This window comes from Larimichthys crocea, chromosome XXIV (genome assembly GCF_000972845.2).
Source record: "Larimichthys crocea isolate SSNF chromosome XXIV, L_crocea_2.0, whole genome shotgun sequence".
Lineage (NCBI taxonomy): Eukaryota > Metazoa > Chordata > Actinopteri > Sciaenidae > Larimichthys > Larimichthys crocea.
The window spans coordinates 3,254,370-3,275,626 of record NC_040034.1 but is presented as its reverse complement, the minus strand read 5'-3'; the positions used below and the strand labels follow the sequence as shown (position 1 = coordinate 3,275,626).

At 43.1% G+C, this 21,257-nt stretch overlaps 2 protein-coding genes across 8 annotated transcripts in view; one reads left to right on the top strand and one right to left on the bottom strand.

Moving 5' to 3' along the window:
• The window catches only part of smoc1 (SPARC related modular calcium binding 1), a 47,722-nt gene extending 39,948 nt beyond the window's left edge, over positions 1–7,774 (bottom strand). For 2 of the 6 annotated variants that reach the window (XM_027274565.1, XM_027274566.1), the window contains exon 1: positions 7,104–7,771. In XM_027274565.1, coding sequence (XP_027130366.1) covers positions 7,104–7,205 — 102 coding nt within the window. In that variant the 5' untranslated portion in view covers positions 7,206–7,771. Of the gene's footprint in view, positions 1–7,103 lie in introns of all 6 variants that reach the window. The other 4 variants (XM_027274564.1, XM_019277969.2, XM_019277973.2 and 1 more) reach the window with 4 other exon arrangements.
• The window catches only part of ccdc177 (coiled-coil domain containing 177), a 34,604-nt gene that overhangs the window by 12,273 nt on the left and 1,074 nt on the right, over positions 1–21,257 (top strand). The window contains exons 1-2 of one of the 2 annotated variants that reach the window (XM_019277823.2): positions 15,670–16,190; positions 16,898–20,244. In XM_019277823.2, the coding sequence (XP_019133368.2) occupies positions 16,910–19,471 (2,562 nt within the window). In that variant the 5' untranslated portion in view covers positions 15,670–16,190; positions 16,898–16,909 and the 3' untranslated portion in view covers positions 19,472–20,244. Of the gene's footprint in view, positions 1–15,669; positions 16,191–16,897; positions 20,245–21,257 lie in introns of those variants that run through there. The other variant, XM_027274563.1, reaches the window with a different exon arrangement.

Genomic DNA, 21,257 nt, shown 5'->3' with positions numbered 1-21,257 from the left:
AAGATTTGGCAAAGAAGTTTTTAAAGTTGACAGAGCAATAAAGTCAAGAAGGATAGAGATTTGAACGCTAACGTTCAAAGTAATAAGCTTTGATTTTCTTTCATCTCTCTCACTGGGCTATTCTACAAAGAAATACAGAACCACAAAGAACTGAGCCTCACCTTTAAAAAAAAGTTCCTGTCTGTTTGAAACTCGTCTGAAGTATCGAGCAGTCTGTTGTTGACTGAAACACAGATTCTAACATTATCCAAATGCAGTACAGTTGTATCTTTATACATGTAAATACTATTTCCTGGGGACCTCTAATAACTTGTGATAATTTAAGAAGTCTGTCTGGCACTGTCTATCCACTGTGCCCGGTAACAATGTCGATGAGAGCAGTGAGACTGAACGTTGAAAGTTGTGAGGCAAGTTGGATGATAATTCTCTGTGGCTTTATCACGACATGCGACCCCTTTCACATAAAGGCATTTAATTTATTGTTAATATGAACGTTGATTTTAGCAGCTGTAATGTATTATTATGTTTTATAATGGTTATAAACTAAAGCAGATTTCATAGATCTGATAATGAGTCGATAAAAAAGCAATTTCACACAATGCTTAAATCAGATTTCCTCTTTAGATGATGGTCAGGAGATTAAATAAGAGATTAATGAAAAGGATGACTTCCTTATGTTTCTTTTGAAGTGGTGTAAAGGAATCAAAATAAAAGTGTGAGTAAGGGGGAGAGGGAGGTGTTCTTCCTTTTCGGAAATGGCTCTAAATCTGATTAACAACATTCCTTGTTTGTCACTAATGCTACATCCTGGCTACAGAACAGTCAGCTGTCTCTGCTGTTCCCAGGAAGAGTGGAAGTGTGTGTCTCTGTGTGTGCATGTGTACGTCCATCACACGTTATACCACCATTGCATACTTAAGATGGGACCACACACTCACTCATATCAAAGGAAATTATTAAATATGTGGCAGAGCAGAGGCTAATCTGCTGAGCTAGTTTGATAGGGAAGAGGAAGTGTTTCTGCCATCCTGATAATCTGAAGGATTACAGAGAGCCATAATTCTTTCAACAGGCAGTATTCCTCTCAAACAAGAGCCGTGCATGTCACTAACACACTGAATTTACATAGAACAAGTTCCCATAGCAGACTAGAAAATTACATAAATGAAAACGCACCCCGTAAACCACAACTATCGGGGTGATCTGCAGAGAAAACGAGGCTGACTGAGGTAGCGATGATCCATGCGTGGAACTTACTGGCCTGAAATCACAGAACTGGACTTTGACTGCGTTTCATTACACTGATTAGAAAGCCCCGAAATTGAGCATGAAATGCGTTTGCTGATTACGCAGTTATCAGAGGGAATCGACATATGTAAGCAATTTGATTGGTCGCTAGTGGAGTCCCCCTTAAAGCCGTCTGTCCGTGAACTGTAAGTGGAGCCAAGGTGTCTAGTCTAGTCATGTCAGGCCTTGATGTTAAACATGAAGCTTTACTGAAGTTCTCAGTAAAAGGAAATCAATTTGTTGACATTTAATGAAATTTGTTAAGACTGATTTCATAGCTTCTTAACAACAAAAATATTTCTCCCTGTATGACTGAGGGCAAAATGTGAGACTACGGAGACTAAAAATCTGAAGCCAAGCTGGTGGCTCTGTGAGGCTGTAATACTCAGTGTAAAGAAACAAAACCAAAAACGGTCAAAAAGACCAATTTCTGCACCAAACTGCACAAATTCCATTCAACAGCTGTCAAGACGTTTTATTCTGAACCACAAATGTCTCGGCATTCATCCTCTGGGCACCGTTAATGTCTGTACTGATATCTGTGCCAATTGTATGTTGTACATGTAGAGATATATCGCTGGATTAGTGAAGTCCTTAACCTGCTGGAAAAGTTAGGGAATCACCAAAGTCAGCAGATTTCATCCTCTGGGGACCATGAATGGCTGTACAAAATTTAAAGGCAGTCCATTGAGATATTTAAATCAGATAGTAGTAAGTAGTAGTGGTAGACTGATTGTGCAAATTTAGTGACAGGACCAAAGGTGGTCTTATAATCCAACAGTTTGCTTTGTCTAAAAAACTTACAAGTGAGTGACTGTGAATGGTCATGGTCCCCAGAGGACAAACCCTAGTGCTCCAATGAACCCCAAATCTTTCTTTTACCACCATGAGTGGGCTTAAATTTGCACTTGTATACAAGAAATATGTAATAGACAGAGTTTAGACAAATTTACTGAGCACAGCACTGATCCCCAGGGGATAAACCAGTTAAATTTTGCTTTGCTTTTCCTAGAGTACAATTTTAGCTTCTACACAAGAAATAACAAAATCAGGCACAGACACATAATTGCATGAAATTTCCTCTAACACCACGTTTAAACCGTCTGCCACGCTTACACCAGCTTTATAGAGACCTCAAAATGTTACAACTAAATCGCCATGAAATTTGATCTCAATATCCTCAGAGGATGAAAAGTAAGAGTTTGGTTTACTATGGCCTCCACCGTGCCTTTAATTTCCACATACATACAGTATACAGCATTGTGTGCTGCAGTGGGCTGGTGGATCAACATCCATGATCCCCAGTGTGTTGGGTTTGCTGTTTTCATCAATGATTCAAGGACAGCAGAATCATGCATATGTACGTTGTTGTATTAGTATTCAAGCTCACACTACAATACAACAAAAGGACCACAAGCTTCGTCACCAATAACTGTTTTTAGGGATTTTCCTTTGAGTGTCTAATTAGAAACTTCTGCTGAACACAGACGTTAATCTGAAAGGGTTGTATTTCAGACTTCTCTTCACAGTTCACGGTTGCCAAACTATGACCTTATCACTTTGACAAGAATGTTTTTCCACATAAAGACTAAATGAAGAAACGTGCGCTGCACATCTGCATGATTATGGTCAACAGCTCTTCTTCCATGCATCCCAGTGGTTTGATGGTTAAACGACAAACTTCTCACACTGTCCTCACTTCCTTCACTCTATCTCATTGTCTACTATACTGTGAATAGGTATCCTTTCACCTAATTGCACACAGTCAAGCTCAGAAACAATGTAACATTTCATATCTATCTGTTGGTTTATATGTGCATGGATACTAAATCAGTAATTCTGCTTTCACTCCTTCATGATAAAATCACGAGAACACTTTTTATAAAGTTTTATTTTTTAGCTTCCAACCTATTTCACGGACAGTTTTCTTCCTGCTTTCACATTGATTATTCTGCTTGTTGCTCAGTATCTACTAACTTTTAGCTCTCATTTGAACAGCTGTGCCACAAACACATTCCCAGCACATTGCAGGAATGGTTAGGATTCCTCAAAAGTCCACTCCATTCGTTGTATTTCTTCATCATTGTTTTATTTTGCTGCTGTCCAGCCTGTTGGCGAGCAAAATGACGCTTCTGAGCTGACAAGCTGACAAGATGCTACTGATTAAAAGCATCAACTCAGTCTCCGGTCTGTTATATCCAGTGTCCAGTTAACCTGCACCAGATGGTTTGTTATACAGAACGATCAGGTAAGCCGTCATTGGAAAGTATTTGGAAAGAGGCAGGCACTTCCCATAAATACTTGGCATGTGATTCTATGAACCATCTGTCCATCACTGTCTCATGGGCAAACTTTAACCAAATTAGATGTACAAACCATTTAGCATAGTCAAACTCTTACCAAAGTCAGATGGGAAGAAGAGTGAAAATATATTTTCCATACAGAAAAGTCTTCAGTGGCAGCCACCATTGTTTCTGAGCAGTCAGTTCATTAAACCACACCCTTAGCTCATGTCGTAGCTTTCAGTAATTCCACACAGGATGCTGATTAGTCACAATGGACACAAGTCCTTATCTTAAAGCCTGGCAAAATTGATTTATGTGTCATCCTGCCAGCTTAGCTGTCTTACAAAAACAGAACTTTGGATACTTTTTCATTTTATCTGAAGTTCAAATGTTATTCTATCCATTGCTTTGCTATTTACTTTGGTGTTGTAGCCACTTTCTCTCATCGGCTTCATCTTCAGTTCCTGATTTCTTTCATTTCCCCAAACGCCCTTTGACATAACAGAGGTGAACTTGTTGCTTTTGCACGGAAACCATAAGTGATATGTGTTTTTCCAGTGGAGAAAATGGCATCTCTACCTCTACTGCAGTGCTTTTCCCTCCTATGATTTCTCCACATGAGTGAAAATGATGAGCCTATAAAGAACCACATGAGAGAAGTTTGCCTTCAGGGATTTCTGCCAGAAAGTCTTACTGCTTTGTTTTTTTTTTTTTAAGTTTAGGCACAAAAAGCATGGCAAACTTTCTCTGCTGTAAAGAAACGTGATTTGAATATCTGTTTTCATATGAGTCTTCTCTCACTCAGAAACTAGCGCAGTCTCTGACCTCCATTCTTTTGTGCACTGTAAGCATAATTAAGTCATTAGCTGACCATACTACAATCACACACAGGCACCTGCACCCATGCGTTGCATGCACCAACACATGCAGACCACTCACACCTGCACTGTGGCTGTGATCTACCTCACACCAATAAAACCACTTTCCTGCTTTTGAACCTTACTTCTACTTTCCCAAGCTAAAGGTATGCAGTCTTGGCTGCCAGGCTGTTTATATTTGTTTTTCAATGAGTTTAGTTTATGAGTCTTAACTGATGCTGTCTCCAAAGTATGCAGGTCGACTGCTCATCGCATCCCATCCCTGGCACTAATAGGTTGATTTGATGAAGGGGATTAAGGATAGATGGAGTCCTCATTTGTTAGCCCTAATTTTTTGGAATACATCCCCCCTCCCTGAGATTTCTTAGTGCCTGGCCACCACCTGCCTCGTTAGACCAGAAAACCTTGTTGCAGTCATTAAGAACTGAACTTTAATACTCTTAGACTGTAAAAAAGCATTTATTTTTTTTTCATATAAAGACGCTGAGAAAAGTTTTTCATTGAGATCATAACAGTGGATTCCAAGTTTTGTTGTTTCTTCCCCGCACTGTGACTGCCCTTGTATAAAACGGAATAATTTAGATATTTATACAGAGACTGTGTTGCACCATCATGGGAAAACCTTATCTGAGTGGTGCTTGCCCTCCCTCTACAAATTACTTACCAATAAAGGAGACATCAAAGTTACACTCTCGAAAAGGGAGTGAGTGAGATAAGCAACAATCACAGGGCAAAAAGTTTAAATTGAGTTTTTTTAGTGGTTACTTAGTTGTGAGAAATGTTAGACTTGAGAAAGGGGCAGTGCTGTGCAGAGAAGTTAGCTCAGACTTTCATCCCTGATATCAACGTGGAAAGTGGGGGTGTGAATTCTGGTATTACGGCAGCTGTGAGCAATGTTAAAAGTATCTACTGTGGTGCAAGTGGGGGTGTGCAGAGGCCTGAGTGTGACTATTCCTCTTCAGTGCCCAATCTAAGTCAGGAGGAGAATGAAGAGTCTTTAATTATACGGATTAAGTTGACAGGGATGCTACAATTGTTCGCCAAATCTCGAGCAAGTTGTCAGTATTTTATTCCTTCTCTGCTGAAAAGCTTTTGTCTCAAAAGTGACAACTGTTCAAGGACTAAGAAGCAGTCTTCTTTTTTTCAAATTGACATCACCCTGTATTTTGGAGTTTATCCAGTGTGGTTTTGAAAGGGCTTCCTAAGGCTCAGGGTGATAGAGTTTCTCAGCCTGCAGAGGAGCATGAAATCCTTTAACTAAAGCTAGAACAGCAGTTTGGAAAAATTCACCACAGCCAGACGGCTCAGATAGGTCGTCAGTCACAGAGAGGTCCAAAAAAAATTACCTTTCCTCTCTTTCCCTAAACTTCCAAGCACTTGTTGCATTATCCTGCATGGTTAACCACAGATCTGCCACAAGATAAATACAACAAATGGCAAACTCACTTGCAGGACAGTAAGCCACACACTCCACTTGGATGTTTTCATGAAAACAATTATAAAGTAAGAACCAAAGAAGCGATTACGCAAAGTATCAAATCACTACGACTCTTTCCGCAAAGCCATCTTGACCACAGTGTCCTGTGTAGGAAGAGAGGAGGAAGGATTCAAAGATGTTGTGAAATAGCTCCAGTATGTGAGTATTACATATTCTCCCATACACCCCCTCGAATCACAGCCACCCCTTCACCCCCTCCTCTAACCACAAGTATTACACTGCATCTGTGAAACAATGCTGTTCCCCATCACTTACTTCCCTCTCAGTGCCGTAGGTATTTGTGAAAAAGCTTCAACAAGAGGGCGGAACAAACAAAGCGTACATAATCTGTGACAAAGATCTGTCCGAGAAAAGTAGAAGGGATAAGAGCAAAGGATGCTGCGGTGAAGGTTAGACTCACTGTGAGCAGGACGTGTCCTTTAAAACAGTTCGCTTTCACAACACACAGAAATACAAGAAACTATATTTTGATGGCTTTAAGCATTATTAACACATCCAGAGAGAGACAGAAACCTTCATTAATAATGCTGCTGGAGGTTTCAAAACTGCAGCCATCAACAATGTCTGGAAGGCAGCTACACACCCACAATGCTCCAGCATAGAGACATTTTTTTCTAAATAAATACAATGTGGGCCTTGAAAGTGCTTAAAAATAAATAAGCTGTAATATTAATGATCTTTCATTACTTATTGCAGCACTTTATTTGACAAGATAATCAGAAATAAATTAGATATTTCATTTGTATGAAGGCCGATTTTATTTAATTTTTACTCCATAAAACTAAAAGACTTTAAATTTTAACCCTGATTGTTGACATTGATTTTTTCTTCCACAGGATTCAAACTCACTGTTAAAAGTCGATTGTACCTCAGAGTGTACAGCTCGTATGGACAAAAAAACAAGTCAAATCTCATCACTTTATTTCCACTCATATTTATATTTATCCACGTGCTCTTATACCTCTATCGGTTTATCTCAGAGTGAGTGAGTAGAGTTTTAGTGTAAGGTTAAATATCTCTGCGTAAATTACGCGCTATATTCACTCCATATTATTTGGCACACTGTTTTTTACGCGGTGCTCGCCGTGAACCAAAGTGTTCTCTTATGTCTGAAATCAAAAAGATTGAGCCAGCACACACACAGGTAATACTCACCCGGGAGTTAGACTTCTGTGCGGAGACTTGAGGCAGGTAACAGAGAAGCAGAGGCGCCAAAAAGTGAGAAAAGGTGAAAAGAAGAAAACCTGACAATAACATAATTGATGGTCGGTGAGCGCGGAGCAGGGAGCGGCAGGTAGACTCTGTGTGTCCGGGTGTCACACTGATGATCAACAGGTCCAAACCGGGAACAAATAACACGCTCCAGAAACACTCCTTCTCTCTACTTTCCTTTTAGTTATTTTCCTTTGTCTATTCAATAACTATTCACATAGTGCCATGCGTGGGATGAGAAATCATGACTCGGCGGTGACCATGGTGATCGGTTTTATCCACTGCGGGAGGATCAGCTGTTCATCGCGGCTTCCACAGGTTGAGTCAAGCCTGTATCCATTGCATACTTCATTTAAAAGCAAAGGAGGGAGAAGCGGCGCTGAGTGACACTCAGACTGCCCAATGAACAGCAAGGGATGGCGTTAAAGTCCACGCCCACGTTCAACTGGTCCAAGATTAACTCTCCGCAGATGAGAAAAAGCTGCTGTGGTCAGTTAGAGTTAGCAGCTGCAGGGACACTCAGTGTATTATCATCAGTCTTTGAAAGCAGGGACAATGGCAGAGCAATTGTGAAGTCAAATTTTAGGTTCTCATCCCCATTCAGAGACACATAAAGCTCGATAATAGCCCAGTATCCTGCTGCCGTGACATTTAGCCTGTGTACTTGGGTTACAATAGAAAACATCTATTGAGGAAAGTCAATAGCTGTCACAAGCACTGCAGGGGGTGGGCTGTGTTTGTAGATCTGTGTGTGTGTGTGTGTGTGTGTGTGTGTGTGTGTGTGTGTGTTGGAAGGATGAGGATTCAGTGGCTGATTGGGCAAAAACAGCTGTGTGTGTGTGTGTGTGTGTGTGTGTGTGTGTGTGTGTGTGTGCTAATCCCTAATTATTGTTCTAATTTAACTGATTTTTAAAATCAAACCTCATCATGGCAGCTGATCACTATAAAGAAAGCAGCATGAAGACATTTGTTCAACATAACGTGTAAAGCTTCAAAGGTTCGAGATAGATAGATACTTTATTGATCCCGAAGGAAATTCAAGCATATCATGCATTTAAAATGTACTACAACACACACATCCATCAGTATGTCTCGAGAGTCAGTAATAATTCATATTAATATTATAAATTCATGTATACATGTGTTTAATCTTAATTTAAAGTCAAGTGATGCACGTCTGCTTATGATGCACTGTAAGTAAATATTGAATTATCTCTCATTACACGTATATCGCAATAAAGCAGACATGTGCAAAATGACATGTAAGACAGTCAAATGTATGTTGAATACAACAAACTGAAACATATCAGACAAAACTCACAAAACAAACACATGATTATAAATTCTGCTTGTAATTTGCAGGAAATCAACAGATTTTAACATCATGTTGTCACAATAAAATCCACTTAAAGTCAGTTTATGATCATTTTCAATGTTGGAAAGTAATCAAGTACATTTATTCAAGTACTCGCCATACTTGAACTCCATTTCATACATCTACTCCGCCTCATTTCAGGGAGAAATACTTTTCACTCATCTGCATTAATTAAACAGCTTTTGTTACCTGATTTTACACATTAAACATATGATCTTATCAAATATGACACATTTTTATTGAATGATTAATCTGATTGGAAAGGTGAACTGACAGTTGCCCTTGAGCAAGGCACCGTACCCCCCGACATCTGCCCACCGCTCCAGTCTGTGTGTATTAGGCATCTGCCACTATGTGTGTGTGCATGTGTGTTAAATGTGATTAATAAAGTTTCTAAAATAAAAAATAAAATCTAACCGACAGTATATCAAATAGTAATTGTAACAGTAAACTGGTAAATACACATTAATAGTTCGCTGTAATATAAAATATCTGCTTTATGGCTACTTTTACTTTTGATACTTAAAGTACATTTTTCAAATAACACTAAAGACAAAGGCGAGGGATCTGAATACTTCTCCTCCACTGATCTTATTGCATTATGTTCCAGCCTGACAAAAAAACAGACTAAATGGACTCATAAAACTGCTCCCACACTCTTGTCGGCCCACAAACTCTCAACTTCTGGCTCCCACGTCCTCTTTCTCTCTGTGCTCTCTCTTTCTCCATCTTTTCCCCTTTCAGATAAATTGTGTGGCCCATTGAGAGTGAGTTAAAAAAGAAGGTGGAGAGACCAAAGAGGGTGAGCGAGGGAAGCCGAGTGTTGAGTGCAGGTGTCCAGCTTCAGTTCAGCAACCCCTCAATCCACAGAAAAGTGGGCTTTTAAGAGCTGAAAAGGGCCATCCGGTCACTCTTTTCTGGAATGGGTAACCCCCTCCCAGGTCCCCTTCTCTCAGTCTTTGTCCCTATAGATATTTTTTAATTGTTGGCTATGACAGTTCAGCGGCTTTTTGAGTGCCTCAGTGAAGTGCCTTGTAATTAGAGCTATTGAGCTGCTGGAATTGGCACAATTAGGGTCAGCATTAATGATTTCTGTGTGCACCAGGCGGTTTCAGTAAAGGGCTATTTTCTCAGAAAGGATGGAGAGAATTCATGAAGAGGGTCAGGCCAAATGCGAGAGAGGAGAAAGGACATAAAAGGAGAGAAACTGAGGCCTGAATGAACTGGAGACTGTGAATTATCTGGACTCCTGTTTATTGGGCCACCATAGAGACTCAGTAAAGCATTTAGGTAGTGTCATTATCAGAGCCGTGAGAGGTGGGATGCGCCTCACTCTGGTGCTGGGGCATCATCTCCCCCCTCCTCTCTGCTCTGTGCCAGCCAGTCCACTCATGTCCTGCCGTGAGTGGAGAAATGCTTGTGTGAGGTGAGGATGAGGAGCAGAGAGGGGAAACAGGAGTGTCTCTTGGAATGTTAACGAGATCAGTTCATATCTGCTCTTCCCTCTCGCTCCAACCTTCCACCCCTAACAAAGAAGACAAAGTTTTCTCGGCTGTAAAGCTGTTGTAGGGAAAGCATGGCTCGACACTTTAATTCTGTTGTCATTTGGCCGAGCATGAAAGAAAACCTCTGACAACAAAAACAAAAAGGGAATGAATGGGCATGCTGAAAGGAAATGTATTTCCCAATTACTGCAGCGGCCCTTCCAAAGATGCCCCAGCCGCTGTCCCCCCACCAGCTTACACCAACTACATACGGCCGAAAATTAGCAGGTGTCTGTAGACACAGAAACAGACGGAGCAGCACAGAGGCCACCCAGAGATCTGACGGCCGGAGGGGGGGCGGGTTTAGCGCAGATGTTCAGCCATGATGTCACATGTACGAAAAGTACAATTTAGACACACACACAGAGTTCAGATGTGGTATGCTGAATGTTGGGGGTACAAAGAAATTATAAAGTGGCGCAAATTAGTCTGTTGTCCCATTTTCACAGTTTTTCACAGAATAATACTAAATTCTTTTCAAAATAAAAGCTCAATTTATCAGTTCTGTAAAACCATAAGATCATTTTAATATAAAGTTTGCTGAACAAGAGAATGTTCTGCTGAGGTAGAAGTACTATACTTAGAATAAATATGAGGTATTTGTACTTTTAATGTTTCCATTTTGTGCAACTCTCTGCTTCAAACATATTTTTTACTCAGATAGTCTGTTGTTAATGGTTACTTCACTAACGCTGTGGTAACAAGAGCATTTACTTAAGTAGACTAAAGTACATTTCTTATACTATAATTTCATGTTACTTCTACTCCACTACATTTTAGAAAGAATCACAGCTGTCGTTATATTTAAGATAATAATAATTAATCAATAATTACTATACATTCAAAAGCAATGATTATCTTATAAAACATGATTAATTGTTAAAGAAAGTTGAAAAAGTGGCTCCACTTTGACCAGCTACAACATAAATATGCAGCTAATGTCATTAATAAATAATCTAATGAAATATAACAATATAATGTTCTGGAAGGAGCCACTTTGCGTATATTTCTCTATTAATACTCTAATACCTTAGTATAAGTATTTATGGTAGTATTTGTTCAGTAGTTTGTGGTAGAATGTCACAGTCACAGCATTAAAATGCAGCTGACAAGTTAACTGATTAATGACTCTGAATGGGGGATCATAATGAATACTTGTAATGAATAATGAATCTTAATATTTAGTTATTATACTCATTACTGTCAAAATACTTCTTAGAAATAAAAGTCATGTATCTTAAACTGTGCTTGTGACTTCCTGCTTACTTGACTACAGGATCTAAGTACTTCTTCTACCACAGGTTACGAGTATTTACACTCTACTTCTCCACAGTATTTCAGAATGAAATATTACAGTTTTTCCATGTAAAACATATGATCAGTTTTTGATTACATTACTCAGCAGTATATACTTTTGGTACAATTTGCTGATGATACCTGATGGAAGTATTTTCACGCCGTGGTATTGTTACTGAGTACTTCTTCTTGCACTGCAGTTCTCTGACAGTCTCTGTGCTTGATAGCTCTTGAAAAGTTAGTATTGTCAAACACGGGCAAACACAATTACAGCCCTGAATGAAAGACAGACGGGGGGGCGGGGGCTGGGTGGTGTACTGAACGGAAAAATCGGAGGTCAGATAGAAAAGCCCACTCCTTTTAAAGTGTCATCTGGATTTCATTTCATAAATTCCACATATTTTACATGTACTGGCCGCAATTTTCACTAGCTCCTGAAAACGAGGATCTGTGTATGGCCCTTGTCTGGCCAACAGTTCTGGACAGCAGCAACCTGGCCTGTTATTACCCGCTTCAAACACACACACATACAGACTAAAACTGATGTAGAAGCATGCCTACTGATGTAGATGCACAGCAACAAATAAATAAGCACACAAAGTCAAATTATCCGTGACATTAATCAGAGATCAGAGGGATTTTTACGTAGCGAGAGAATGAAAGAGAAAGTGGCAACAGAGAGCCGCGGGTGTGAAAAGGGCTATTGAGTCTGGACTGGGGTGTCCCGCACCTGCGCTGTCTATTCACCCCACTGTTTACACACTGTCATCCACAATTAATACCTCATGGAGACTGGGCTGCCTGCCCTCTGCAGGGCCCCCGGACCCATCCAGGGCCCTTATGGATGCCTAATTGAGCATACCGCTCTCCTGATTGAATTAACAGCTCTGTCTCTGGGACCTTTTCCCCTTCCACAGAGGAGGGGGACTATTCCACACCCGCATGGGACCCCTGTACCGTCTCACAGAAGACAGGGCAGCGGGAGAGGGAGGAGGGACGAGGGAGGTGGAGGTGGAGGGGGGGGGTTTGGTGGCTGGAGAAAGCAAAGGGTCAGAAGAGGGAGTTGTTGAAACTGTCCAGAAAACGTGTCCCTTTCTGTTGGCAAACCCAGGCTGGAAATGTGAACTGGGGGCAACGAAAGGTCTCAGTCTTCACAGGACCGGCGAGTTCCAGCAGGACAGAGAGTGAAAAGACGGGATTGTTGGGAGCAAACACAACATCAGCCTACAGTACAACAGTACTTCACTCACATCTGAGTGCTCATGTGGCACTTGTAACTTTCTCACAATCTGCTAGTCTGTCAGTCTTTCTTTTATTTATTTATTTTCTGCAGCACAGATATGAATTATTAAGATGTGTTATTGTGTTATTATACCACCTGGGAAGTACTATGCAATTCACTGGTAGATATAGCGAGAAGAGAGAGTTGAATTGATGCACTTTTAATTCACTAATATCAGTAACTGTCAGTCTGAGTTTCTCAGATCTCAGTCGGCCAGCTGAACATGCAAAATTGTAGGATCAGCTTCTCTAGCTGAGCTCTGGCAGAAACCAACATAAATCTTCACATATTGGAAGTGACTGATCTTAAAAGTAAATATCAGTCATCTAAGCCTGTAATTTATCATTTATTATCGCTGTTTTCTGTGTTTGGATGGCAGAACTAGTCATGAATAACGCTGAAGAAGTCTTTCTGGGTCTATCATCACATTTGGTTCACTGAACTTGTCTGAATAGCGTTATACACTCACTAAAAATGTTCCGCTCTGAGCGAACACCCCTACAGTGTCCTCTTGGCACGATCCACTACAATCGTAGTAAAATATAATAATGTGGAAAATCAGTAGCCCTCTGGAGCGGTGGAATTGCACTGAGACCAACTGTATCCTCTTTATTTCCAGGTCTGTAAAAGAGTTTGCCATGTCTTTATCCGTACTTGTCAAAGTTCAGCACACATGTAGAGCTGAAAATCAGATCTGCCTCTTGAAGGGAAATGAAATGGGTGAATTCATCGCAGCTGAGGCTGCTGAGTCATGTAGCCAAAAGTGGTTATTGTCTGAGTTCCCTGAGTTTCTGTCTGTCTGTAATCTCTTGGCTGGATTCGTTTGTTGCCTCTGTGTAAAATAGGCACATAGATCCTCTTAACTGCGCTGATACTGCCTTTACTTTGTTATTCTAACTTAAGACGTCTTAATCAATCATTTTCTGAGATCTCCCAGTACTCTTAAGACTTTCCACGGTGACCAGGAGCACAATGTTCTCCTGCATTAGCAGACAGACTTTTTTTATCTAAGCACTGGACTTTATTACACTTTGTCTACTTCATTGTCTCTAGTCGTTAATTTTTCTTTTTAATATTTGTATATTCAGTTCATGCTGTCGTGCTCAATTAGTTGACTTATTGCTCTAATGAATATATTTATTATGGTGCCAGACGTTAACCAAACATTTTCATTTGCAAGACAATTAGTAAAACCATACACAGAGTCCAAACATGAAGTTCGTTTGTTACACTGATCTCTAAATTATTTAATGACTGACTGATTTAATCACTAATTACCACAGTGGGTTTATGTTTTACAGAAAATATCAATCATTAATTTAAAATAGAAATGTAATCTGATAGTTTAAAAACAGCTTTCACTATAATATCTTGATTGATCTTGCTTGAGTTATTTAACTTCAAATATATTTCAGGGTGTTAATACGTCTCTCAACTTGGATTGATTTATAAAATAATGAAAAGAGAAATTTTCTCAGTTTTGTGTCTTTAAAATGTAGTTAGAGTCCTGAGTAGCACATAACAAATTCCTGTGTGTATTTAATATTAATCAGATTTATTTTCTCATATTCAGCATCAAACACCTCTAGACCGGTTCCCATCATAAAACCAGTATACATGAGGGAAAGCTCCGGGCCCTCGCCACCAGCCGGACATTGCAGTGGTCTCCATGACTGCACAGAGCGGCTCACCTCTCGATGAACCCCCCAGTCCAGCTTTGGTGGTGGGGAGCATGCCCTACAGTACCAAAAACAAAAACACAAAAATTCTGTGGAGCATACCCCTGCACCAGTGAACTGTGCAGCAACCACACCATGCCCCGCTCCCCTTTGGCCCCCCTCGCAGACCCCATGCCCCCGGTTAACAAGCCAGCCAGCACGTTCCCTGTTGTCACTTGTTACACGCTGTCCTCCTGATACGGCTCACGGGTGGGGCCAATTAAAGTCGCACTGTTCCCCACACCGGGTCAGGAGTTTAGTGGGTCATCATTACTGTGATTTTCACTCACAGTTATCTGATCCTGAATCAACCGCTTGGACTGGACCAAACCAGACCAGACTGAATGAATACTAGAGCCCGACTGATACACCGCTCAGCCAATGTTATCAGTCCATATTGTCCAATCAATCAATCAGTGTATACTGTATGTTGTCTGATATGTAGTGATATGAGAACGTCTATAATGCAGAAAAATGCTTGTGGTCAGCAGTAGTAGTAGTACTAGTAGTAGGTGTAGTACAAGTAGAAAAAGTAGGACTAACCATACAGAAAAGAAGCAGTGCTCATCCAAAATTACTAAAATGAACTGTGTACATGTGTAGTACTGTGTAGGTGTAACTGCTGTAATGCTTTAGTTTGTCTGTACTACATTTCTAATAACAGTTTATATAGTTCTAGATATTTTGACATGTGATATCAGGAAACTCACAGGTGTGATAATGAGGGCAGGTCCTCCTATTGTGTGTGCTGCTTCACTGTCACTGCCAAACTTAATGCACCTGAGCGTAGTGACTGTCACTAAGGTCACCTGTGTTTGTCCTGCAGCGTAACCAGCACACTGAAGCTCTGCTTTCCTCTGACAGCAGAAATGTGAGTGAAATCGAAACATTCAGACATGCACATGCTCTTATTTAGTTTTATTATGTTGAATGTGTTTATTAAAAATAATCAGGTGAACAGTGAACATGGCAGGAGTGACGTCGCTGATTGGCCTCAGACACTCAAACATTAATGTATTATATGACAGCGCCATCTAGTGGCCGTTTGAGCAATTACAGTGTGATTATTCAGACAGACAGATGGCAGCTGATACATGCCGAGATTTCTTTTTTTAATGGAGCAGCCTGCACAGATTAAAGAATTATCTATTTATAGAGACACACAGCATGTTTGATTTCTTTCTTTCTTTCTTTCTTTCTTTCTTTCTTTCTTTTTACAGATATTTGTATTTCCTTTTTTACAAGTTATAAAAGTGTTAAATAATTATTAAACATGATTCTGTGTGACCTTTGCTCGAGGCTGACACAGATCCTGGTTTTGCTGCATGTTTAAAGCATGCACGCTGACTGTGGGTGCGCTTGGTTAATTGCAGCATGCAGACAGTATTTTTAGCATATTTGCCACAAGCGGGCGGAGCTAAGGAGGCTGAGATGGAGGGATGCTGCTGAGCAGAAAGCAGGTGGAGACCGCTCATGTTTACGGGATGCACTTTGTTCAAGGTGGATGAGAGGAAGCTGGGAGGAGGTTTTTTTTATTCACGTACATTTGACTTCGGGTTCGGTTCTGTGTGTTTTTAATCCCGGGGAGAAGAGAGAGAGGGAACCGATCTGAGGTCTGCTGCTCACCGACAGGCTGCGAAAGGCTCCGTCTGTGTCTGTCGTGTCGCTGGAGGTTGCGACGATGTGATGCTCCATCGCTGGATCGACGGCCGCAGCCTTTTCCCTGAAGCCTGATATTATGCAGGGAACAAGCCGCACTGGACGGATTAAAGAGGAACAAAGTACCGGTTTAGAAAACGTTTTGCAAACTGGCAGGTCAGTGGATGTTTGTGTGGTGCGCCACCGCATGAAAAAAGGACCAATCCACGGCAGGAAAGGGCTGTAAATAGAGTCAATATTGTCTTTGTGACACAAGAGCAAAGTGCAGCCACATCTCTGATGAGATCTGTGTAAAATCTGAGCCTTCAGTCTTTTGTTCACGTGGAAGTGCAGGTATTGTCTGCTGTGTCCTGCTCACACAGTCTAGGCCTTTCCAGGTTGTAAGGTGATGGTGAGAAGGTTTAACAGATCAGTCCACTGCTTGTTTACCACGTCCAGACGCTTCAAATCAAGATTTTACTATCAACTGGTCATGGATATATGTTGCAGGACTTGTTATCAGATGTATTTGTAGGTCAATTGAGTGATGTGGAGTGAAAAATGTTGCTATGAGTAATCAAATTCTCTCAGGCCAGTAACTCTGCCAAAAATAGATTCTCTATTAAAGGACTGTGGTGTTTTTTCTCATGTTGTGTCACCTCCCTGAAGGGAAAATGTCTCATCTGGAGTAAAAATCGGTGCATGAATATGTGTTCATGCATGCGTGTGTTACGACCCTCCCCCATAGACTGCATCTCTCTGAAGCTCTGAACTGAACGCTGTAATCCTCTAATTGAAAACTCTTTTTTATTCACTTCCCCTCATGTATCATACACCCACCCCCTCCCTCCATCCCCACCACCCTCCTTCTTCTCCACCTGCAGTATTAGCCAACTATGGTCGACCCCTCGGAGGCTGAGGAGCAGAACAAGTGTAAAGGCCCACAGCTCAACGCACCAGCCGTGGCCACTGAAGACTCTCGACTGCCAGAACCGGCCAATGGTACATCAACAGAAGAGGATGGGGATGCCGGTTTTGAGACGCCGCCCACCGGCAGTTCTGAGCCGAGCCCCTGCCACACTGCATCCCCGCCCGGGCCGGACGCCACCTCTCAGGCGACCCCACCTGAGCAACCACAAACTCAAACTGAAAGGGAACCCTCACCCAAATTGCACCTGGACCTGTACAACTTTGACTCGCCTGCCGCAGAGGGCAGCCGCTACGTGTTAACAAGTCCTCACTCTCTGGAGGCGTGCGCTCGATGTGGGGTCAAACCTGTGGAGCTCCTGCCACGCCCGCTGGCCGACTTCGCCCGGGAGGCTCCCGGACGTTCCATGCGTGTCGCAGCGGGCTTGTTTGAAGTCTACGAGAGGGACAGGCATGCCAAACTGAGGCAATGCAGGGAGGAGAGGGAGCGGATTATTAGAGAGGAGAAAAGAAGGATCCTGCAGGCAGCAGTCAATAGCAGCAGCGCATCATCCTCGACTGTGGAACAGCAGCACAAAGCCTCCACTGGCCCCACTCAGCCTCCTAAATCTGTGCCAGTGACCTCCAGCTCAACCCCTGATTCTACTGCATCCTCTCGAGCCAAAGCATCAGGTCCGTCCTCGAAAACAGGTACAGCTGTTTCATCTAAAGCCTCCACCACCAGTCTTAGTAGCTCCCCTAAATTTGTCCATGCTGGATCAACTCAGTCCTCAAAAACTGTTTCTACACCTTCTACGCCACCGTCCAAGGCTGGTTTCCAAGGATCTGCCAAGCATCCTTTGTCCTCCTCCTCTGAACAAGTAAAAACCAGCCGTCCACTCTCGTCCGGCCCCCCACCAGTAGTCAGGAAGTCCTCAGGAGGTAAATCTTCAAACACTTTCCCCAGATCAACACCCAAACCTCCCGCCTTCCCCAGAGCCAACACTACGCTAACGTCATCAGTGTCAAAGCCTGCAGTTCAGAGTCCCGGGAAGCCTCTGAACGGTGTGACAGGTGGACCGTTCTCTCAGCACAATGGACATCTTGGAATTCATTCCAAGGTGCGAGGAAAAAGCCATTCGTTGGAGTCCTTACAGAGGAGGATGGATCCTGTCTGCTCTTCCACCTCCACCACCACAACTACTACTACGTGCACCTCATCAGAGTCAGGTGCCTCCTCTTCTTACAGTTGGGATGGTGTCCGAGATCACTGGGCTAAAGTCTCCAGTCCTCGCGCTCGCACTATGGCAACTTTCAACTCCCTGATGGGCCGCAGCCTCAGCCTCGGTGACCTGAGCCACTCTCCTCAGACGACACAGAAGGTGGAGCGCATAGTGAAGGAGGTGAAGCGTCGAGGCCTGAAGGCCGTGTCCGAGCGCGATCGCAAGATTGCAGCTCTGATGCTTGCCAGATACCAGGAAGAAGACATAATGAGTCAGACCCGCTACGTGGCTCACCTTCAGTGGGACAGCGAGCGCAGGATGGAGGAGCTTCGGCGGGAGCAGGAGGACAGAGAGAAGCAGCGTGCGGTGCTTCAGTGCCAGCGGGTGTGGCAGACCCAGGTGTCGATACGCCAGCGAAGACTCAGCCAGCAGGAGCGACAATCAGCAGCTGCCAAAATGCGACAGGCTGAGGAGAACGAGGAGCGATGGAGGGAGCTCGCAGAGCAGCAGGAACGTAATCGTCTGCTGAGGTTACAGCAGGCGGCACGAGAGGAGAAGCATAAGAAAGCTCTGCAGGAACAGAACCTGAAGGCCCTGGAGGAGGAGAGGGCAGCCATGCTGGAGCAGGAGAGGCTGCTGCTGAAAGAAAAGCTCACCATGGCCGAGCTCAAGAGGCAAGAGAAGGAGCACCAGGCCCAGGAGGACAGACGAGGTCTGAACAAAGCTGAGAAGAGACGTCACGCTGCCCTGATACAGGAGATCGCCCGCAGAGAGCAGGAGGAGAGGGAGGACGCCAGGAGGGCAGCAGAGGAGAAGCTCAGCCGCTCCCTGGAGAACTACGAACAGATAGTCGAGCGTCGAGGGCAGGAGCTGAAAGAAAAGGCCAAGCGTGAGGAGAAGCAGATCCAGAAAGCACGCAAGGCGGCGGAGAAGCGTGAGAAACAACAGCAGCAGCTTCTGGAAGCTCGCGTGAAGGAGGCAGAGAAACGAGCCCAGCAGGCAGCTTTGGTGGCCGAGGAGAAGGCCAAAGAGAAAGCTCAGCGGGCCGTCCAGAGCAGGCAGGAGAAGGAAAGACTGCAGAGGCTCAACAGGCAGCGAGTGGAAGAGGAGGAGAAGCAGAGGCGCCTGGAGCTGCTGCAGTCCATCGAGAGGAAGCTGGAGAAGAGCGAGCAGATCTTCAAGGAGAAGAGAGCGGTGCTGGAGAGCGCTCGCTCGGTGGCCCGAGCATCCTTTCACGTACGGGACAAAGTGCGGGAGGAGACCAACATGCGTACTTTTGATAAAATGGCCCTGGAAGCTCAACTCAAAGCCAGCCTGGATGAGAAATAAACCCAGAACTTTGTCGTGGACTTCTTACTTCTGGTCATGTGTTCGGCCCTCATCACTCAACAGCTTTACCCTTTTTCTCATGAAGACCCACAGTGTTATTTTTTCCACACATATCTTCACCCGCCAGCTAGTTTGATCAGTTTTTGTTCTTGTTCCTATCAAAGAGAACCAAATCATTTTGTGTCATGGATGTAATGAGACTACAATCTATATCAGAAGCAGTGAAGCCTGTACGGGACACACTGTAGACTTCATATTAGATTAGAGAGTAGAGAGAGCTGCCCCTCTTCTCGCCTCCTCTTTTGCTCTCTGCTCTGTCTGTCTCAGCTGCTGGACTGAAAGCTGTGCGGCAATGAAAAGAGTCATTGTTTACCAGGAAGCACAACTCCATGACAACTGCAGAGGCTTTTAAAGGAACACTCCTGTAAGGGAAAATTAAACACAAATGGTTCTAGACCCCCAAAGCAAACGAGGGATCTTTTTGTACAGAGTTAGATATAGCATGGAAATGAAGCCCTGGGCTGGACACTTGTCTTCACCTAACCGCTGACAGTGCAGCTGTGTGCACGAGCCCCGTGCTGATGAAGCATTAGAGGACGCTGATTCTTGCAGCAGGGGGCTGTTCTCTCGCCCACGTATTCCCTTCAAAGGACTCGCTCTGTCAGTTCATGTCAGATTACAGTAAACAGCTCTGAGACACAGACGCCTATCAACTCCCACGCAGTCAACCAGCTCCGAGCACAGCCGCCTGGTGACCGAGTCAAGGTCAACAGGTACGACTTTAAAATGCTTTCGCATGCCTCCTGTTTTGTTAGCTGCAGCAGCCTTTCAGCACTTGCAATTAAAGCACACACTTGATCACACACTGACCTCGACCTCGGCAGAGCAGAGAGGGGGGGAGAAAAAAGCATTTACTCATGAGCTGATATGTGAGCCAACAACAGGCTTTAAAGGCCTCTCTGCACTAATCCTACAATCTCTCAGATTAAAAAAAAAAAAAAGTAAAAAGGGAGATACACATGGGACGTCGCCCTCAGATGTAGCCGTTGCCGTAGCAACAGAAGTCGTGATGGAGCAGCGAAAGGTGAACGAGATGTAGTGCGTGGGAATATGAGGAGGAGACACAGGACGTTCTTAGAAAAACACACCATCACTGTTGTTATATTCACGGTGTCTGTGTGCTGCAGCGCTCCTCAGCTTCAGCTGTTTAGTCCCTGTCCCATCTCTGCCAAGCTTCTCAGACACACTGATACCTGCTAATGTCCCTAAGCCAGAATGAAAATATGAAATACAGCTTTAGAGGAGGCAGCAGAGGCTGTTCCCAACAGATAATCATAGGGAGGTGATGTAAGGTTAGAGCGATGAGACAGCACATTTGTACGTGCTTATGACGGTGACTGAGGAGATGAAATCTAGAAAAGGTTATTTATAAGGACGAAATCTGCAGGAGATAACTCTTAGTAAAGAGTTTTAGGTGCAACTCAACATTCATTCAGAGAAGTGAAAGATTAGAAAAATTCAGTGTCACATGAGAATGGAGATTATTATTTGTGTGTCACAGCTCAAAATACTTAAAGGCGGGTCGAGGGAAGTGATGCAGCACTTTAAATTAGTAAAGCTCAACTGTGTGCTTTGTGTAAATATATTCCTCTACCTGTTGAGTTTTTCTCTTAAACTGTAGTAAATAGATTTCTTTAAAAAAGTAAAAGTATGAATGATCCAGGAAGGATTACCTTCTTATCTCCACTCTCTGGCTATGTTTGATTTTATAATAAACCACAAGAGG